General features: G+C 33.7%; 3 protein-coding genes across 9 annotated transcripts; 2 read left to right on the plus strand and 1 right to left on the minus strand.

The window, feature by feature from the left end:
- Positions 1–118: 118 nt before the first annotated feature.
- LOC110814684 (OVARIAN TUMOR DOMAIN-containing deubiquitinating enzyme 9) lies at positions 119–6,648 on the minus strand. Of its 3 annotated transcripts, XM_088212454.1 has the most exons (11): positions 6,489–6,648; positions 5,292–5,681; positions 4,970–5,202; positions 3,223–3,296; positions 3,011–3,065; positions 2,223–2,297; positions 2,035–2,108; positions 1,856–1,904; positions 1,116–1,200; positions 890–946; positions 119–532 (listed from the first exon to the last, which is right to left on the minus strand). In XM_088212454.1, exons 2-11 carry the CDS (start codon positions 5,608–5,610, stop codon positions 477–479), a joined length of 1,077 nt encoding a protein of 358 aa, XP_088068580.1. In that variant the 5' UTR covers positions 5,611–5,681; positions 6,489–6,648; the 3' UTR covers positions 119–476. The 3 variants fall into 3 exon arrangements, with proteins under 3 accessions (XP_088068580.1, XP_088068581.1, XP_021897925.2); XM_088212455.1 differs by lacking the exon at positions 1,116–1,200; XM_022042233.2 differs by having other exon boundaries at positions 438–946.
- A 189-nt stretch (positions 6,649–6,837) lies between these two features.
- Positions 6,838–15,592, plus strand: EMB1923 (embryo defective 1923). Of its 2 annotated transcripts, XR_015816762.1 has the most exons (4): positions 6,838–7,258; positions 7,775–8,582; positions 8,725–9,689; positions 15,551–15,592. XR_015816762.1 is itself a non-coding variant. In XM_022042124.2 (2 exons), the coding sequence occupies exons 1-2, from the start codon at positions 6,886–6,888 to the stop codon at positions 8,470–8,472; spliced, it is 1,071 nt and encodes a 356-aa protein (XP_021897816.1). In that variant the 5' UTR covers positions 6,838–6,885; the 3' UTR covers positions 8,473–8,680. The 2 variants fall into 2 exon arrangements, 1 of the variants encoding a protein (XP_021897816.1); XM_022042124.2 differs by lacking the exons at positions 8,725–9,689; positions 15,551–15,592 and having other exon boundaries at positions 7,775–8,680.
- On the plus strand, positions 9,549–12,655 carry LOC110814598 (Tetratricopeptide repeat (TPR)-like superfamily protein). 4 transcript variants are annotated; one of them, XM_088212453.1, is made up of 5 exons: positions 9,551–9,689; positions 9,822–9,903; positions 10,000–10,179; positions 10,367–10,468; positions 10,856–12,655. In XM_088212453.1, exon 5 carries the CDS (start codon positions 11,246–11,248, stop codon positions 12,533–12,535), a length of 1,290 nt encoding a protein of 429 aa, XP_088068579.1. In that variant the 5' UTR covers positions 9,551–9,689; positions 9,822–9,903; positions 10,000–10,179; positions 10,367–10,468; positions 10,856–11,245; the 3' UTR covers positions 12,536–12,655. The 4 variants fall into 4 exon arrangements, with proteins under 4 accessions (XP_088068578.1, XP_088068579.1, XP_088068576.1 ...); XM_088212452.1 differs by lacking the exon at positions 9,822–9,903 and having other exon boundaries at positions 9,549–9,689; XM_088212450.1 differs by having other exon boundaries at positions 9,686–9,903; positions 10,845–12,655.
- Positions 15,593–16,211: the final 619 nt, after the last annotated feature.

A 16,211-nucleotide genomic window follows, 5' to 3' on the forward strand; every position in this document is an offset into this window, starting at 1 on the left:
TTCGAGAAATATTTCACCGAGGAGAAAAATAAATTTGATACTCATAAACAAATCAACAAAACAATATCCGAAGGCATATTTACAATCAGAATTTACTTTCGAGAGGAAAACAAATAAATTTGATAATAAATAACAAATCAATAAACTATATCCAAAGGTATATTTACAATCACAAATACTTGCAAGAGAAAAAGAATTTAAAAGGTTAAAAGAAATAAAATATGCTAATGATATGTACAAGAGAAACAATGAATTCGTTCGATGCCTGTGACTGTGATATGTCGTTTTTTCCATAATACCAGATTCAAAAAGCAGAAAGAAGAAATGCAGCAATCCTCTGGACAGACACCACAATTGTCCAACCTTGAAAGTTATGAAATCCAAACAACTTCTTCAACTGGTGAGCACTGAATTCAAGCTTCTAAAGTCTTTCTACCTTAGTAACTTCTAATTACCACCCATGATGAACAATCCAACTAGTTTACGAGTGACCACCATTTTTTCTTTTTCTTACCCTCTAACACTGGTAGTTCTGGATATAATACAAAATAAAGACAGAAACCACAACGATTACACAAATAATCTATGGATACATAATAAACAAATAAATAATAAAGAAATAGAATCAAATTAATGTCGTATGTAAGATTGGAGATAACCTGCTAGAGTTAGGGGTTGAATCCAGATATGGATTACTGGAAATTCCATTTAAGACTTGTTTGCAGTGCAAAATCTAAGCTATTGAAGATATTTATCTGATATAATTATTGAATAACTGACGTTTATCGGAGATACAAAATAAGAAATCTAAATAAGATTTCAAGTCCTAAATAAAACATGGAAAAACTAGAAAGATTCATGCAAGGATTTATGGATGTAAAAGTTTTACCTCCTTCTGGATATATTGAATTGTAATGCACTTCTGCCCAAAAGCTCAAGCAAATAACTGCACATAACACAAAGAATTTCTATTTTTAGTATCTGTGTCAATATAACAACATAATTACGCCTTCAATTTTCATATGACAGCAGCCTGCAGTCCTTCTCAAGTGTTTTAAATCATGTTGGCCATATAAAAATGGAAATGATGGCCACAGGAGCATATGCAAACTTACGTCGTTCAGACTTCTGAACATGTGGAAGAATCTCAATGTAACAAGTATCCTTAAAGGAAGTAATCACAAATATCTTAACGCCATACTGCAATTATTCCAGAAAAATAGAATTAGTTATCTGTATAATCTCCCATGACATCACTTCATGATAATAAACCATAGTGCTTCTGTTTTCTTTACTCTCTAAAAGCAGCTAGTGTGGCTTGCCAACAAACTTTCACTAGCATCTCTTAGCAACTCCATTATGTTTGTTGCTTTGTTCATTTATAATCTCATTATCGCAGTTATGTAAGTAAACAAATGAATTGTTCTCCAGAACACTCAACCACAAGCTCAAGCATGAGATGAACATTTATATAAGAATGAGAATTATCTTAGAACTTCCCTCTTTAGAACAAGTTTCCTCACTTAAGGAATAAAGAATTAGAGAAAAAATAAATTCAAGGAGATACTACGATTTAACAGAAAAAAAAGGAAAAAAGTCTCTCTGCTCTGCTAAAATAAAGGAGGTCTCCCGTTATTTTCTTTTTTCAGGAGAAGAAATGATAAGAAATAAATATATCTCAAATTATCTTCAGAAACAACTACTATTATGCTACCATCATCTTATCTAATCCTTAAAGCAAATAAACTTTTATCAAAATGAACTATTACATAAGAAATCAATTCAATAAAACATATATCAACTAATACATGGTGCAAGATAATGGAAAATAGACAGGGTTTACGGTGGTACTCACCCAATCTGCAGCTGCCTGCAATGTGACATGGTCACCCCATTCACCACTCCTATTTCATCCACATAAAAATAGGAGTATAAACATGAGAAGTGCTTAATAAAAGCCATGGAAATAAGTTAATATTTTTTTAAAAGAAAGAATAAAGTGCAAGAGAAAAAAGAAGTAGGATGAGAAAATACTTGCTCATTTTCTTCAAATAGTCACCATAACTCATAGGAACATAACCCCCATACATTTCTGGATGGGCCTTGAGCTGATTACATCAAAACATTTGACAGAAAGAAGCATCAATAAAATATGTTAACAAAAACAAAATATTGCAAAATTCGTACAAGGAAATAAGCTTATTGTCCAAACTGTGACCTACCTGGTTAACAATCTGTTGTCTTACAAACTTATGGTGCTCGGGAGAACGATAAAGTTGATCTGATAACGACCGAAACTGCAAAAACACAATAATAAAGGAGGTTCTATGTAAGTTATGAATGAAGCATGATTGGATCAACTTAAAGTCCTGCAGTTGCAATAGGTTAAGGGAAATAAAATAATACTATTATTCTATTACAGAAATTTATTGAAAAAAAGAACTTCTAAATTCTGTTAAGCAATTAATCACATGATTAAAATGCTCCAATTGACACAGCTGATCATTCCAAAACATAAATTATCAATAAAGAACAGTTGAAAGAAAGCAATGAACGTGTTGCCATGGTTGATTGTGCCACAGTCAGAACTATGAAGAACAATGGTAGCAGGGCAGTTTCTTTGTTTGAGTGAATCTGCATGGCAAGGCTTACTTTCGCTTGTAACTCAAAATGTCAGACAAAAACAAAGCATAAATGATCAAGGGAATACATACCTAACAAACATTCATCAAAACCTTTGTAAATAATTAGGAATTTGTTAAAATCTTGCATAACAAAGAATAAGTGTAAAAATATATTCAGCTTTAGGCAAGTCATTGGAAAGCAACCAATAGAAATATGTGATTGGCGGCATAACAAGTGCAGCATAAACAACTAAGAGACAATATTTACGTATTTTACAGATGAATACTCCATAAAACTTCATAATATTATTGATAGAAATCCAACAAATCCTTTATATCGATGTTGAGTATTATTCATGACAATCATGCCAGAAAAGAGAACCAACCTGACAATTTCCATCTCCTTGAACCTTATTCTCAATGAGATCATACAACTGTAATCTGAAGAACATAATAAACAAAAAATATTTCTGATATCAACTACTGCTCAGAAATTAAACAAAATATATTGAACACTCATAAAATGCTCTTTTCACAAAAGGTTTGCAAGACAAATCAATTGTAAGTAGCACTTGACGGAGAAAAATTGATGCTAGACCTATCAAGAAGCCTTTGATGATCAGACCCCTCTTCTTCAGCCGAAGGTATGTCTCCATTAATTTTAGGAACATGCTGCACAAAAGAAATGTAATATTTAAAAGTGTCAACCTTTAGCCAATTTAGAGATGTATAGCCACAAATAAGAACAACAGGCACATTTTTCCAATGATAAAGAACTATTTGTTTCAATGAGACTAATGGTATAACTATATCTTAGATTTTTATGACAAGATTTACTTAAATAACAATTGTTTCTTAATATGTATGTGTATCAATTAAAAATTCAGGAAGTTTTTCCAGATTCTATAGTGGAATTAAAATTTTTGTAAGAGTTTACTTATGGTCTAACTGCAATGTCTGAGTTGAAACATTAATAAAATCTATTTTATATTGTCAAACAAAGTAATAAAAACATCAAAATGCATTGGCGGAGGACTCCTTCATGATAAAATTGAAAAGATCATGCATACTTCAGATTTCCTGTCATAAAACTTTCTCCCTGACAATCCGTGAAATTTTTTTTCTTGGTGTACTTTAAATACATGTACAGAAAATTAAAATTCTTTTGGACTTTCTTCTTTTGCTTATTGGGCACTAAATCAGCAAATTCTTCAACACCGACTACAAATTTATCTGTAAAATAAGAAAAAATTAAGAGAAAAATTGAAGTGCAAAAGTTCTGTTTGTCTTCCGCATTACAAGTGGAAATTAAAACATAGTCTTGCTTGATTGTGAATATAATTAGCATTAGCTGAAATAAAAGCTAAATGCAGTCAAATATGGATAACTTGAAAAATATGGTCGAGTAAGCAAGAAATGATTTTAAGTTGATCCAATCATGCTTCATTTATAACTTACATAGAATCTCCTTTATTATTTTGTTTTTGCAGTTTCGGTCGTTATCGGATCAACTTTATCGTTCTACCGAGCACCATAAGTTTGTAAGACGGCAGGTTGTTAACCAGGTAGGTCACAGTTTGGACAGTAAGCTTATTTCCTTGTATGAATTTTGCAACATTTTGTTTTTGTTGACATATTTTATTGATGCTTCTTTCTGTCAAATGTTTTGATGTAATCAGCTCAAGTCCCATCCAGAAATGTATGGGGGTTATGTTCCTATGAATTATGGCGACTATTTGAAGAAAATGAGCAAGTATTTTCTCATCCTACTTCTTTTTCTCTTGCGCTTTATTCTTTCTGTAAAAAAATATTAACTCATTTCCATGGCTTTTATTAAGCACTTCTCATGTTTATACTCCTATTTTTATGTGGATGAAATAGGAGTGGTGAATGGGGTGACCATCTCACGTAGCAGGCAGCTGCAGATTGGGTGTGTACCACCCTAAACCCTGTCTATTTTCCATTATCTTGCACCATGTATTAGTTTATACTTATGTGTATTCTATTTAATATTAAAGCCTTATACATACAGGGTTTTTTGGACGGAAAAGGAAATAAACAACTATAATTAATTACAAATAATATAATTTTACCTTTTAATTTGATTTGTTTCCTTTCTAATATAATGATTTATTTCCTTCTTTAAGACCTCGATTTTCTTCCTCTTTAATACCATGATTTTCTTCCTCTTTAGCACCTTAATTTACTCCCTCTTTAAAACCATGAGTTTTTTCCTTTTTAACACCTTGATTTACTACTATGATTTTTATGGATGCTACATTCAAAAGAAACAGGAAACAGTACCTAATGGAGTAATTACCTAATATCAAAGTGGTTATACTTACAGGAACAGGAACCATGAGGTTCAATCTCTTCCCAACTTCACCATCAATTGTGGAAGCGTCATCTGTTATAACCAGAGAATGCAACAGGTCTTCCTCAATAAATGAGCTCTCTCCTGTCACAGAATTTTTGCCCTCATCATTTTTTTCTGTGCCAAAATTTCCCTCTTTATCAAAGTCTGTCTCTTTTTCATTTTTGTGAGCATCAACTGCTGTTTCTGATCCATGTTCACACCCTATACACAGTAGATAATAATATTATCACAGTGAAATAAACAGAAACAGTTCAAGGAACCAAAATTGCAGCAATGGAATCTCCAACTACCATCACTAGGATATCGTTTTGGTGCATCAACCCAATCCTGTGCAATAACAGATGCTTGAACAGGATTTGGAACTCCAGATGCTTCTGCTGCAGCAACCCGTGTTAATTCTTCTTGAAAAGCCCGTGCAATAACCGCATCATTTTCCACATTTATATATGTTGGTTCATGGTAACCTTCATAAACATACCCAACTTGACTAGTGTCTGCCTCATACTTAGTAACATTACCATGAGAACCAGCATTCGTAAGAGTACAAACGTCCAGATGATGGAGGCCCCAGCGAACAACATCAGGATCTAGATTGCAACTACTAATCATCTTACTGGCAAACTTACCCCACTCCTATAGGCACCCTAGGTCACGTACCTTTGTGAAACAAATTTCACCAACTGAAATAGAAATGTAAAGCCAATTATGACTCAATCCAGACACAAGGTCCCACCGCCATACAAAAACAAATATATGCTCGTATATATCTATACGCATACACATTCAGTCCAATATTTCAACTCCATAATTTTAAGAACTCAAATAAACGATATGCAGGTAAACTAGAAAACTGCCAAAAATAGGCCTTTATCGCTTTTAGATGGAACAAGCTAGCATATGGATGACATTATTGAATATAGGAAAGAAAGTTAAGATTCTGAACAAGAACAAATTATAAAAATGATAGAAATAATAATAAATAATAATAATAATAACAATAATAATAAGATTTCATCAAGGAAAGAAGAATAAGAAGAAGAAGAAGAAGAAGAAGAAGAAGAAGAAGAAGAAGAAGAAGAAGAAGAAAGCGTCAAAACAGTTGGACTATTTACCCAAGAATGTCGAGATGGAATTTCAATCCTTGATTGTGAAGCAAGATTAAAAAAAATCAACTAATAAATTCAAATTGAAGTACAGGGATTTCATCATCACAAATTGATCACGACACGACAGGTTCTTTATTTTGAATAAAATAATAAAAGAAATAGCAAGAAACATTAACTATGTTAAAAGAAGAACAAGAAGAACATAAAACCATTCAACGCAAGGATATTGTAAAAGAAAACTTGAAAACTTCACTAAAGATTAATCTATCCTCGTCGTCAACCATTACACCCGCTCAATCACGCTCAAACCACGGAAGAAAGCCAGAATCGCGCAGTTTCACAAAGAAACCTAATTCAATAGCGGAAGAGAAGAACACCAACCTAAGGAATGCAGAGGAGGATTGCCGTAGTAGGCAAAACGGGATGAGTGTTTGAGGAGAAGTAAATCTGAGAAAGGTTGAATTCAATGGTTGGGGTTAAAGATCGAACAATTTGGGAACTGGGATGGATGGAAAGTTACCGTCCATTCAGGCGTATTTTCTTCAGTTCCGTTTCCTTATATACGTGGCTTCTCGTTGGCGGAAGCCGCCCAAGACTGGTAAACACGTGGCATGGGTTCATTGGACGCATTATAACTTCCTGAGTTTCTGACACGTGTTGACATTATTATTTTTCTTTAATTATCAATTAATATTAATTAATTAATTTAATTATATAAATATTAGTTAGGATAAAAACTGCAGCTCTCTTCGGGGCAAAAGCGTTCGTCGCGAGAACGATGGCGGCACTTGCTGTGTCTGTCTATTCCTCCCCCAGTTCATCTCTCAAACCCTCTCTTTCCTCTCTGAAAATCTCTCCATTTTCTCGTCTATCATTCTGCAATCGGAATGAAACCGCCTTTACAGTTCAATCCTTAAGCCTGAAGCTCAACCACAACTTTCTCGGCTTCTCCGATAAAATTCCCAGGATTTTGAGGGATAGGAAATCTCGGTTTTGTTTGAATTGTAAGAAAGGAGAAAGCAACAATGGAATTGGGGATGAGATTGATGAGACAGAGAGATTGGCGAGAGGAGAGAGTACAATGCCTGATAGATTCAGGTACTTGACTAAAGAAGCACCTGATCCTCCCGTGAGGTGGCCTTGGTTTGTGGGTAGGTTTCTTTCACTCTCGGCATAACAGAGTTTATCATTATCCTTGTGCTTAATTCGTGCGCCTCCGGCTTGGTTGCTGAGAATTTTGTGAGTGATTCCTTAGGTTTTAGTGGATAGTTTAAGAATTTTGGCCCAAAAAGATGTGGACGACCTAATTTTATGATTCAGATTAAAAAAGAAATGATGCTAACCAGATTTTAGTATGATGTTAATTACTATTCCTGATGTTAATCTTTAGAAATTCACTGGTTATTTGTTGTTTCTTTTTAGGATTAATTCAATCTGCTTGATCAGAAGCAGCAGCCTTTATTTAAATTCAATATGGTACATGATTGAATTGGTTATTTTGTATAGCTTGCAAGAAAATCTAATCCTTATTCTTTTCTCCTGAACATTCACCTTGTCAGTCCTTTTAGTTATTTATTTATTTTATCGCTTCCTGTGGGTTCTGTATTTGTTATGCAACTCTTTTCTGTGCAGTTGTCTAAATAGCCTGGTTTTCAATTATTGTACAGCATCAGCCTTCCTTGTCTATGCATGGAGAGCCGTCCTTTTTGAACTATCTAATTGGAGAAAGGCTGCCTTGGCATCAGTTCGCTTTGTTGGATACCTTTTGAAACTTGGCGTGGCACTTATCTTCCATTTCATAGGAGATCCAGTCACTTCTGTGATTAGATGTATAGAGACAGCAACCTATACTGTCCGAGCTTCCTACTCCTGGATTGTGGCATATGCTCCTATTCCAGAACTAACTACAATTATCATGCTTGCGTCAGCTGTGCTTGCTATTGGAGAAGCTGCAGTTCCAAACTCTGTAAGCAGCCAGTCATATCTTCTAACAATATCTGGCCTAATTGGTTATGCAGCGGTTAGAAGCTATATCTCTGAGCTATTCTTCTGGACACTTCTGGTGGGCTTGTATAGTTTCTCCCGATTAGTCAAAAAGCGAGACGATGTTACATCTGCACTGCCTGTTGCAGCTGTACTAGTTGCAGTTGGGGAACCCTGGGTGAGGTTTTTGGTGATGGCTTCATATCTAGCTCTAGCTATTTTTCACCATTCAAAGAAACCTTTGGAACAAAAGGAGGAAGTTGAAGTTTTAATGACTGGTAGGAGGGTTCCAGTGCCACTGCTGTTTGCAGCTTTAGCCATTGGCATCCGAGTTGCTGCCAAGTGGGCAGGCTATAGGCATCTGACGTGGATGATCGTTTGAGAGCGTAGGAGGCGCTCTACAAGCTATCAGATTGTAACAAGAGTGGGCCTTTGTATTTATTGAGATGGCTCCTGTGATTAATTTGTCACTCGCAATTCAATTTTGTAACGGTATTGATTTCTTTCCATAAATACTTCATGGTTTTAGTTTTTTCTTACAATTGATCCTTGTATTATTAGAAGTTTCTAGAGCTTTTTTTCTTTTTGCAGATTTTGATCTTGGACTTCTCTGTGTTTTTCTATTTCTTATTAGTGATAATGTTCTTAAAGATATCTCTGATCATTCAATCCACCATGTTTGGCGGAGTGGATCAACCCCCTGTTTTCACAGGGAAAAATCTATTTGGTAAAAACTACAATTTACTGATAAATTACCTGCTTACTTGGAAGTTTGATGGGATTATATTTGCTGGTAGCTAGACATAGATGAATGCTGAGGATTGTAGCCAATAATATGTTACAAGTTTTATATGTTTATCTATTTTTGTGCAAAGGTTTATGCATTTTGTTATTATTAACCTATAGGTTTCTTAGAGGACAATGGTAACACAGTAAATTTTTATATTTTAGGAAGGTTTTGGAAATTAACCCCAGTAATTACCATTTATCCTCTATATATACTTAGAAACCCCTTAACTCAAATATTATCCCTGGAGTTTTCTTTTGATCTCCTCCTATGAGAGGCAAGGAGATGGCGGAGGAGGAGAAGGGGAGTCTTGCTGAAGTTCCCTCATTTGGGCTCTTCATTTTAGGACTCTTTTTCTCTTCCTTTTATCTGCATAGCCACTCATGCAAAATATTACCATCTATCCTCTTTATTATACCTTGAAACACCTTAAAGCTCATCCCTCTAGTTTTTCCTTTTGATCTCCTCACATGAGAGGCTAGGAGACAGTGGAGGACAGAGAAGGGGGTCTTGCTAAAGTTCCTTCACTTGGGCTCTTCTTTGTGGTACTCCCTCTCCCTCGTCCCCTGCCCCCATAACCACTCATGCAAAATTTATATTCATGTTGTGCTTCTCCGAAAAAGAAGATAGAATCTCTCTCATGACAGGCTAGGAGATAGAGGGGGAGGGAGAAGAGCATTTGTTCGGTTGATTGTGAGCATAGAACATCAAAAATGACATGATAAGACCAAGAATATGTAAAGCTGGCGTTTGGTTGCTCTCAAAGCAGAGGACAAAAGGACAGAAGCATTTGCAGTTGAGTAGGAGAAAGGGTAAGAAATCTTTCTAGAATATTGTTTCAACCTTTCTTTATTTTCTTTTTAATCCACATTCTTATCAAGAAACCCGTGAAAGATCATTAGGTTAAGGGAAGATTATTTTCTTTAAACTTTTCTGGTTTCTAGTGTCGTTTAGTTTTCTTGGTTTAAAGAAAAATCTGACAAGGAATCAAACCATGTAACATTCAGGACCAGTGGACAAGTGCAAGTAAGATTAACTATTTAATATTTTGATTTATGTTATACTTTCATGCTTGTCTTGCTGGGTTTTAAAAGTCTGAAGTTGTCTGTTCTGGAAATGAAGAATTCACTGGAGAAGATGGGAAAAGAGTCAGACCCAGCCTCGTCTTTTCATATCTTCCAGCACCTATGAGAAGCTTACATGTCCCGATGTTGGAGCTTGCTAGCAGAGATCTCAAAACTCGATGATTCTTGAAAATCTTGCAGCATGTTCATTAGGCTAGTCAATCTCAAAGTTGACGATGTAAGTTTGGATTGTGATGGATTATTTGTACCTTTTTTTCTTCTCGTTTGGTTTAAATACGATTTCTTTTTCCAAATCCTTGGTACAAACAGAATAAGTTTTAAAAAGTAAATTTGTCAGTCTGATTAATCTCCAAAACGAGAATTAAATATTCCAAATTAAACGTGAATCTCTTTTCATTTGATAGGTTTATGTACCGTAACAGATGGAAAAAGAGAGATGGAAATGGTCACCTCTTTCTTTACCTACGAATCTTAGAAACAAAGACTTAATTCCTCCCAACTGAGAGGTAAATGTGAACTTCAAATTTCTTGTGCTTGATTGGATAAGAGACAAGTATTTGTATTTTCTTGTTTATTTTTCTTGATTTTGTGTTAGGTTGATTATGGGTTCGGGATAGCAAAATTGTTAGCGTGTAAAATTAACTATGAGAATTAGAGAAAAAAGTACATAAGAAATTTTTGTTTAGCTTATTGGGTTCGCAATAACTCCGTGGGTTATACATAGTTAATCTAAATTCAGAACAATCTTTATATCTATCTTCATTTAAATTGATATGATATTGTTTTGACTCGACTTGTTGGTTAAAAGTAGATTATATGCTTGTTTGTACAAGAAACAAGTATCTTGTCTTTTCTTGTTTATTTATCTTGATTTTGTGTTAGGTTAATTGCAGGTTTGGAATATCAAGATCGTTAACGTACAAGATTAGCCACGAGAATTAGAGAAGAAAGTGTAGAAGAAACTGTTATTTAACTTATTAGATTCGTAATAATTTTATGTGTTATACACAATTAATTCTAATACGTGATAATATTATTATCTATCTTTATTTAAAACGGTATAATATTATTTAGACCCCGCTTCTTGGGTAATATTTATTTTTTTCAAAATGGACTGCTCGTTTTATAAAATTTTAGCAAAAGAAAAAAAAAAAGATATGTTTTGAAATAATTTTATAAAATTTTGAGAAAATTGTAGAAAACAGTTTTTTTCTTTTCAATGGAACATTATGAACTGAATAAATTTTTCTTCTCTGACAAACTCTGCATTTTCTCCGGTAATCATGACCAGTTACTCCTCCAACTACTTAAGAATGGTCTCACTCACCAAGCAGTTAACCTCTAATGTCAACCAAGGCCGCCATGACGCAGCACTCGTTCTCTTCCGCCAAATCCATTCCTCTCTCGCTCTTCTTCTCGACCCCTTCGTCTTCCCTCTTGCTCTCAAGTCCTGCGCCGCCACCCGTCGCCCTCATATCGGCTCTTCCATTCACGCCCAAGTTACCAAGTTATCCTTTATCTCTAATCCATTCGTAGCTTGTGCTCTTGTGGATATGTATGGCAAGTGCTTCTCCGTCTCGCACGCACACAAAGTGTTCGATGAAATTCCTCAGAGAAACGTAGTAACATGGAATTCCATGATCTCTCTTTACTTGCACTACGGTCGGATTCTTGATGCTATACAATTGTTTTATGATATGGATGTTGCACCAAATGAATCGTCTTTTAATAATATCATCTCTGGTTTATCTGGGTTGGAGGGGGATGGACCGTTTAAGGCTATTGTGTTTTACAAGAGAATGGGAACGTGGGGTTTGAGACCTAATTTGATCACGCTTCTTGCTTTGTTGCCTGCTTGTGTGAACATAGCGGCTTTGAGTTTGATCAAAGAAATTCATGGGTATGCTTTTAGGAATGGTATTGAGCAGCACCCACATCTAAGAAGTGGCTTAGTTGAGGCATACGGACGATGTGGGTGTCTTACTTACGCACGTTATGTATTTCAAAGTATGAAAGAAAGAGATGTAGTTGCATGGAGTAGCCTGATATCTGCATATGCTCTTCATGGGAAGGCCAAAACTGCCCTGGAAATCTTTAGGCAGATGGAGTTAGCTAAAGTACAGCCTGATGAAATCACTTTGCTCGGGGTACTTAAAGCTTGCAGTCATGCTGGATTGGCAGATGAAGCATTGGGTTATTTTGCAAAAATGCGTGATGATTATGGTGTGCAAGTAAATAGTGACCATTATTCATGTCTGGTTGATGCTTTGAGCAGAGCGGGGAGGTTGCACGAGGCATATGAAGTAATACAGGGGATGCCAATAAAAGCAACTGCAAAAACTTGGGGAGCACTGCTTGGCGCGTGTCGAACTTATGGGGAGGTTGAGCTTGCTGAGATTGCTGGGCGAGCTCTGTTTGAGATTGAGCCTGAAAATGCTGCAAATTATGTGCTGTTAGCTAGAATCTATGCCAGCATGGGGAGGCACGAAGAAGCACAGAGAATGAGAAAGGAAATGAGGGAGAAGAGAGTGAAGGTAGCACCTGGTAGTAGTTGGGTTGTGTTTCAAGACTAAGAGCCGTGGAGTCCTGATTCTCAAAATATTAAATTGTATCTTTTGTAAAAATAATAAAAAAGAACAAAATTACTATTTTTTTATATTAAAAAATAAATTAATAGCATGCATATTTATGTAGATCTTTTCTGTTTCAAAAGAAAAAAAAGAGAAGGATTAATATTTTTAATATTTAATAATTAAAAATTGATAACGTACGGACATTTCAAGAAAAATCCGATAAAAAATAATAATAAAAATACAAGATAAACAAGATGTAAAAAAATTATCATATACTACATTTTTTAGTTAATTATCTTGTCGTTTATGCTGCTTTTCATAAGAATTGTTGATTAATAAATAAGAACTTTAGTTATTGATCGTTTATTAATTGTCCAACCTATTAACCGGATATGTCAAAGTAATTCGGGAATCTTTTGTCATGGTGACTATAAAAGTTAGAACCACATTTATATAAAATCTTGTAATAACTACATCTTTTGTTGCAATTTATTAGATATATTCGAAAATGTAAATTCTATTTTAAATCTTTGTTATTTATATAAACATGAATACGAAATTTGTGATAATTTATTTCTTAAGTTCCAATTATTGTTGAGATATATTTTAAACGAGTTTTAAGGTAGAAAACCTAGACTTTTACACTACCTTTAGTCTTTTGTTTTACCTTTTGAATATGCAAGAACTCAAGACCATTTTTCTAGATTTTTGTTTGTGCATGCTTCTATTTTAGTCGATTTTTTTTTTTTTTACGTATTTTGGTTATGCAAAATATAGCTAGAGATTGAAATATAATAATATGAAACTGACTATTTCAGTTAAAATTTTCTTCCTCTATCTGATATTGATAATTTTCTTTTTCTGTTGCTTGTTGATCTCAACATTAAATTAAATTTTTATAAAATTTTTCATTAGATTTAGACTATTTTTTAAGTATTTATTGCATAATTTTCTATTTTTCTAAATTTATTCTTATGTTAGTTTTGAGTATAGTTCATTAGCTTCTAATGGTATCGCCTAAAACTTGAAAATAATACTTATTTTTTTTTTTTCATAACATTACATTTGTGATTTTTTGAATATAATGTGGTTTCAATTATTTTCTCACATATTGTTTACGAATGATCTTTGTTGATTTAGTAATTATTCTGTCATCGATCTTTTGTTATATTCTAATGAATCTTTACCTATAATCATTACAGATTAGTTGGTACGATAGAAAATCTTGTTTTAACAAAAAAATTTACCTATTAAGGTTAGGTAATCGTCATTTATTTATGAGTGTTACTGATAAAAAGGTTTACCAAGATAGAGAGATGTTATGTATGTGTTTAGATGTTGCATTATCGTTGTATTTACGCAGTCACTAACAATAAGTTTTATCGTTTCTATTGTACTGCATTTGAATTGTAATGTGTCGAACATAAACTATCAAAATATTTTATGATATTATTAAATTATTATTGAAACTTTTGAAAATAACTAATTTTACTAATTTAAAAAAACTTCAACAAATCACAAAATATAAAACCTTTTTATTTTGTAAAAATTATTTAGTTATCATAGTGATAATAATATAGATTATATATAATCTAGCTATTAATATATGCTTCTATTAATTATCTACCTAAAAAATAATTATTATTTATTTATTTTCAATAAAAAATTTACCTAAAAAATTGAAGACCTACACATTTTAATGACAATTCAACTTGTAACATTTTAACAAATTGAACAACTTATATTCATATGTGATTTTTAAGCTTATAAAATTATTTTAATTTAAAATTTTATAATTATAAAAATTCTGGAAAAAAATAATAATAACATTTTTTATTTTATTCATATTTTATTTTTAATGGAATTAAAATCATAAATATCAAATAGAGAACTAAAAAAATATTTTATTTTATATAAGTAATATACAACAATTACATACAGATAAGAAAAAAAAGGAAAGACATCCAATATATATATTTTAAAAAAATTTAATCTTAAAAAATATAAAAAATTTAAATTATTTACTTGTTGATTAAGAAATAAATTTTTTTTTTGTTAAGTTTCCTAATTACCATCTATCCTCTCTCTATATATACCTACAAACTCCTTAACTTAAACTTCATCCCTGTATTTTTTTTTTCTTTTGATCTCCTCCCATGAGAGGCTAGGAGATAGAGAGGGAGAAAGAAGGGAATCTTGCTAAAGTCCCTCGTTTGGGTTCTTCTTCGTAGGACTCCCTCTTCCTCCTCCTCTATCCCCGTAGCCACTCATGCCAAATATTATACCATCTATCCTCTCTATATATACCTTCAAACCCGTTAATTCAAAACTCCTCCTTTAGTTTTTTCTTTTGATCTCCTTCCATGAGAGGCTAGGAGATAGAGAGGGAGGAAGAGAGAGTCTTGCTAAAGTCCCTCGTTTGGGTTCTTCTTCGTAAGACTCCCTCTTCCTCCTCCTCTATCCCCATAGCTACTCATGCAAAATATTACCATCTATCCTCTCTGTTATACCTTGTAGTTTTTTCTTTGGATCTGCACCCATGAGAGGCTAGGAGACAAGGAAGAAGAGAAAGAAGAGTTCTGCAGAAGTTCTATCGTTTGGTCTCTACTTTTGTAGGACTTTCTCTCTCCCCTTCCTTGTCCCCATAGCCATTCATGCAAAATATAGATTCACATAATCGCTCTCATGCTTCTCCAAAAAGGAAGGACGTGATAAGACCAAGAATGTGTAAAACTGGTTTTTGGTTGCCGTCAAAGCAGAAGAATAAAGGACAGAAACATTTGCAGTTGAGCAGGAGAAAGGATAAGAAATCTTTATTGAATCTTGCTTCAATCTTTATGGAATCTTGCTTTTCTTTGATCTACGTTCTCATCAAGAAAGCTTTCTAAGATTATTACACATATACAAACGTAGCAGTTCTTTGTTTTTTTTTTCTCTCTTTTATAACAATATCAATAAAGATATCAGCAAAGAATCAGATAGCAGAATTTCTCTCACCAAAGAAATATATGCCAGCATGGGGAGGCACGAAGAAGCGCAGAAAATGAGAAAGGAAAAGAGGGAGAAGTGAGTGAAGGGTTGTGTTTCAGGACTACGAGCGGCGGAGTGGTGATTCTTTGCCAAAACTGGAATTTTACAACTCTGGAAATGGGCAGCGGATCTATCTAAGCATCCAAGAAGGTGTGAACACTATCGTTTTCATAATCTGCAAGGAACGGGAGAAGCGGCAAGGAAAGGTTTGGAAGTTTCATAATCTGGGTTCTAGAAAGTATATGAAGTTGATGGCTCAAGTGCCTGTTCTTCTGTGAAGAGTTTGCTATTCTTAAAACTTTCGTCAAAATCTGAGGCACTCACCAAAAAAGGTTTGGAATTGTTGGCAGTACAAAAAATTTTCTTCTGAAACATTTGTCTGGAGTGCGGTTAGCCAGCTCTGTTTACATACGTCCAAGGAGAACGCTCATTGCTTCGTACATAATGCACACGGTTGACAATGGATGCAAAATATTTACTTGATGTTTGATGAAATTGATATCTGCGGTTTGTATGAGATTGAAGAAGTTATGTGAGAATAATACTGTAAAACTGAAGTTCATATTTTTTTATTTATTAATTACTTACATTTTTTTTTTGTAAATGTTTAACTTAATAATATTTATGAATATTGTTTAAATATTAT

This window comes from Carica papaya, chromosome 2 (assembly GCF_054855325.1).
Source record: "Carica papaya isolate Zhongbai chromosome 2, ASM5485532v1, whole genome shotgun sequence".
NCBI classification, from domain to species: Eukaryota; Viridiplantae; Streptophyta; class Magnoliopsida; order Brassicales; family Caricaceae; genus Carica; species Carica papaya.

Excerpts from the sequence above, each read along its gene's own strand:
- LOC110814684 (XM_022042233.2), bottom strand. The coding sequence starts at position 5,610 with ATGATTAGTAGTTGCAATCTAGATCCTGATGTTGTTCGCTGGGGCCTC. Across the intron at positions 3,066-3,222 it reads CATCAAAGGCTTCTTGATAG|ATTACAGTTGTATGATCTCA; the intron begins GTCTAGCATCAA and ends TATGTTCTTCAG. Across the intron at positions 2,298-3,010 it reads AAGGAGATGGAAATTGTCAG|TTTCGGTCGTTATCAGATCA; the intron begins GTTGGTTCTCTT and ends GTGTTTTTGCAG.
- EMB1923 (XM_022042124.2), top strand. The coding sequence starts at position 6,886 with ATGGCGGCACTTGCTGTGTCTGTCTATTCCTCCCCCAGTTCATCTCTC. Across the intron at positions 7,259-7,774 it reads GAGGTGGCCTTGGTTTGTGG|CATCAGCCTTCCTTGTCTAT; the intron begins GTAGGTTTCTTT and ends ATTATTGTACAG.
- LOC110814598 (XM_088212452.1), top strand. The coding sequence starts at position 11,246 with ATGACCAGTTACTCCTCCAACTACTTAAGAATGGTCTCACTCACCAAG.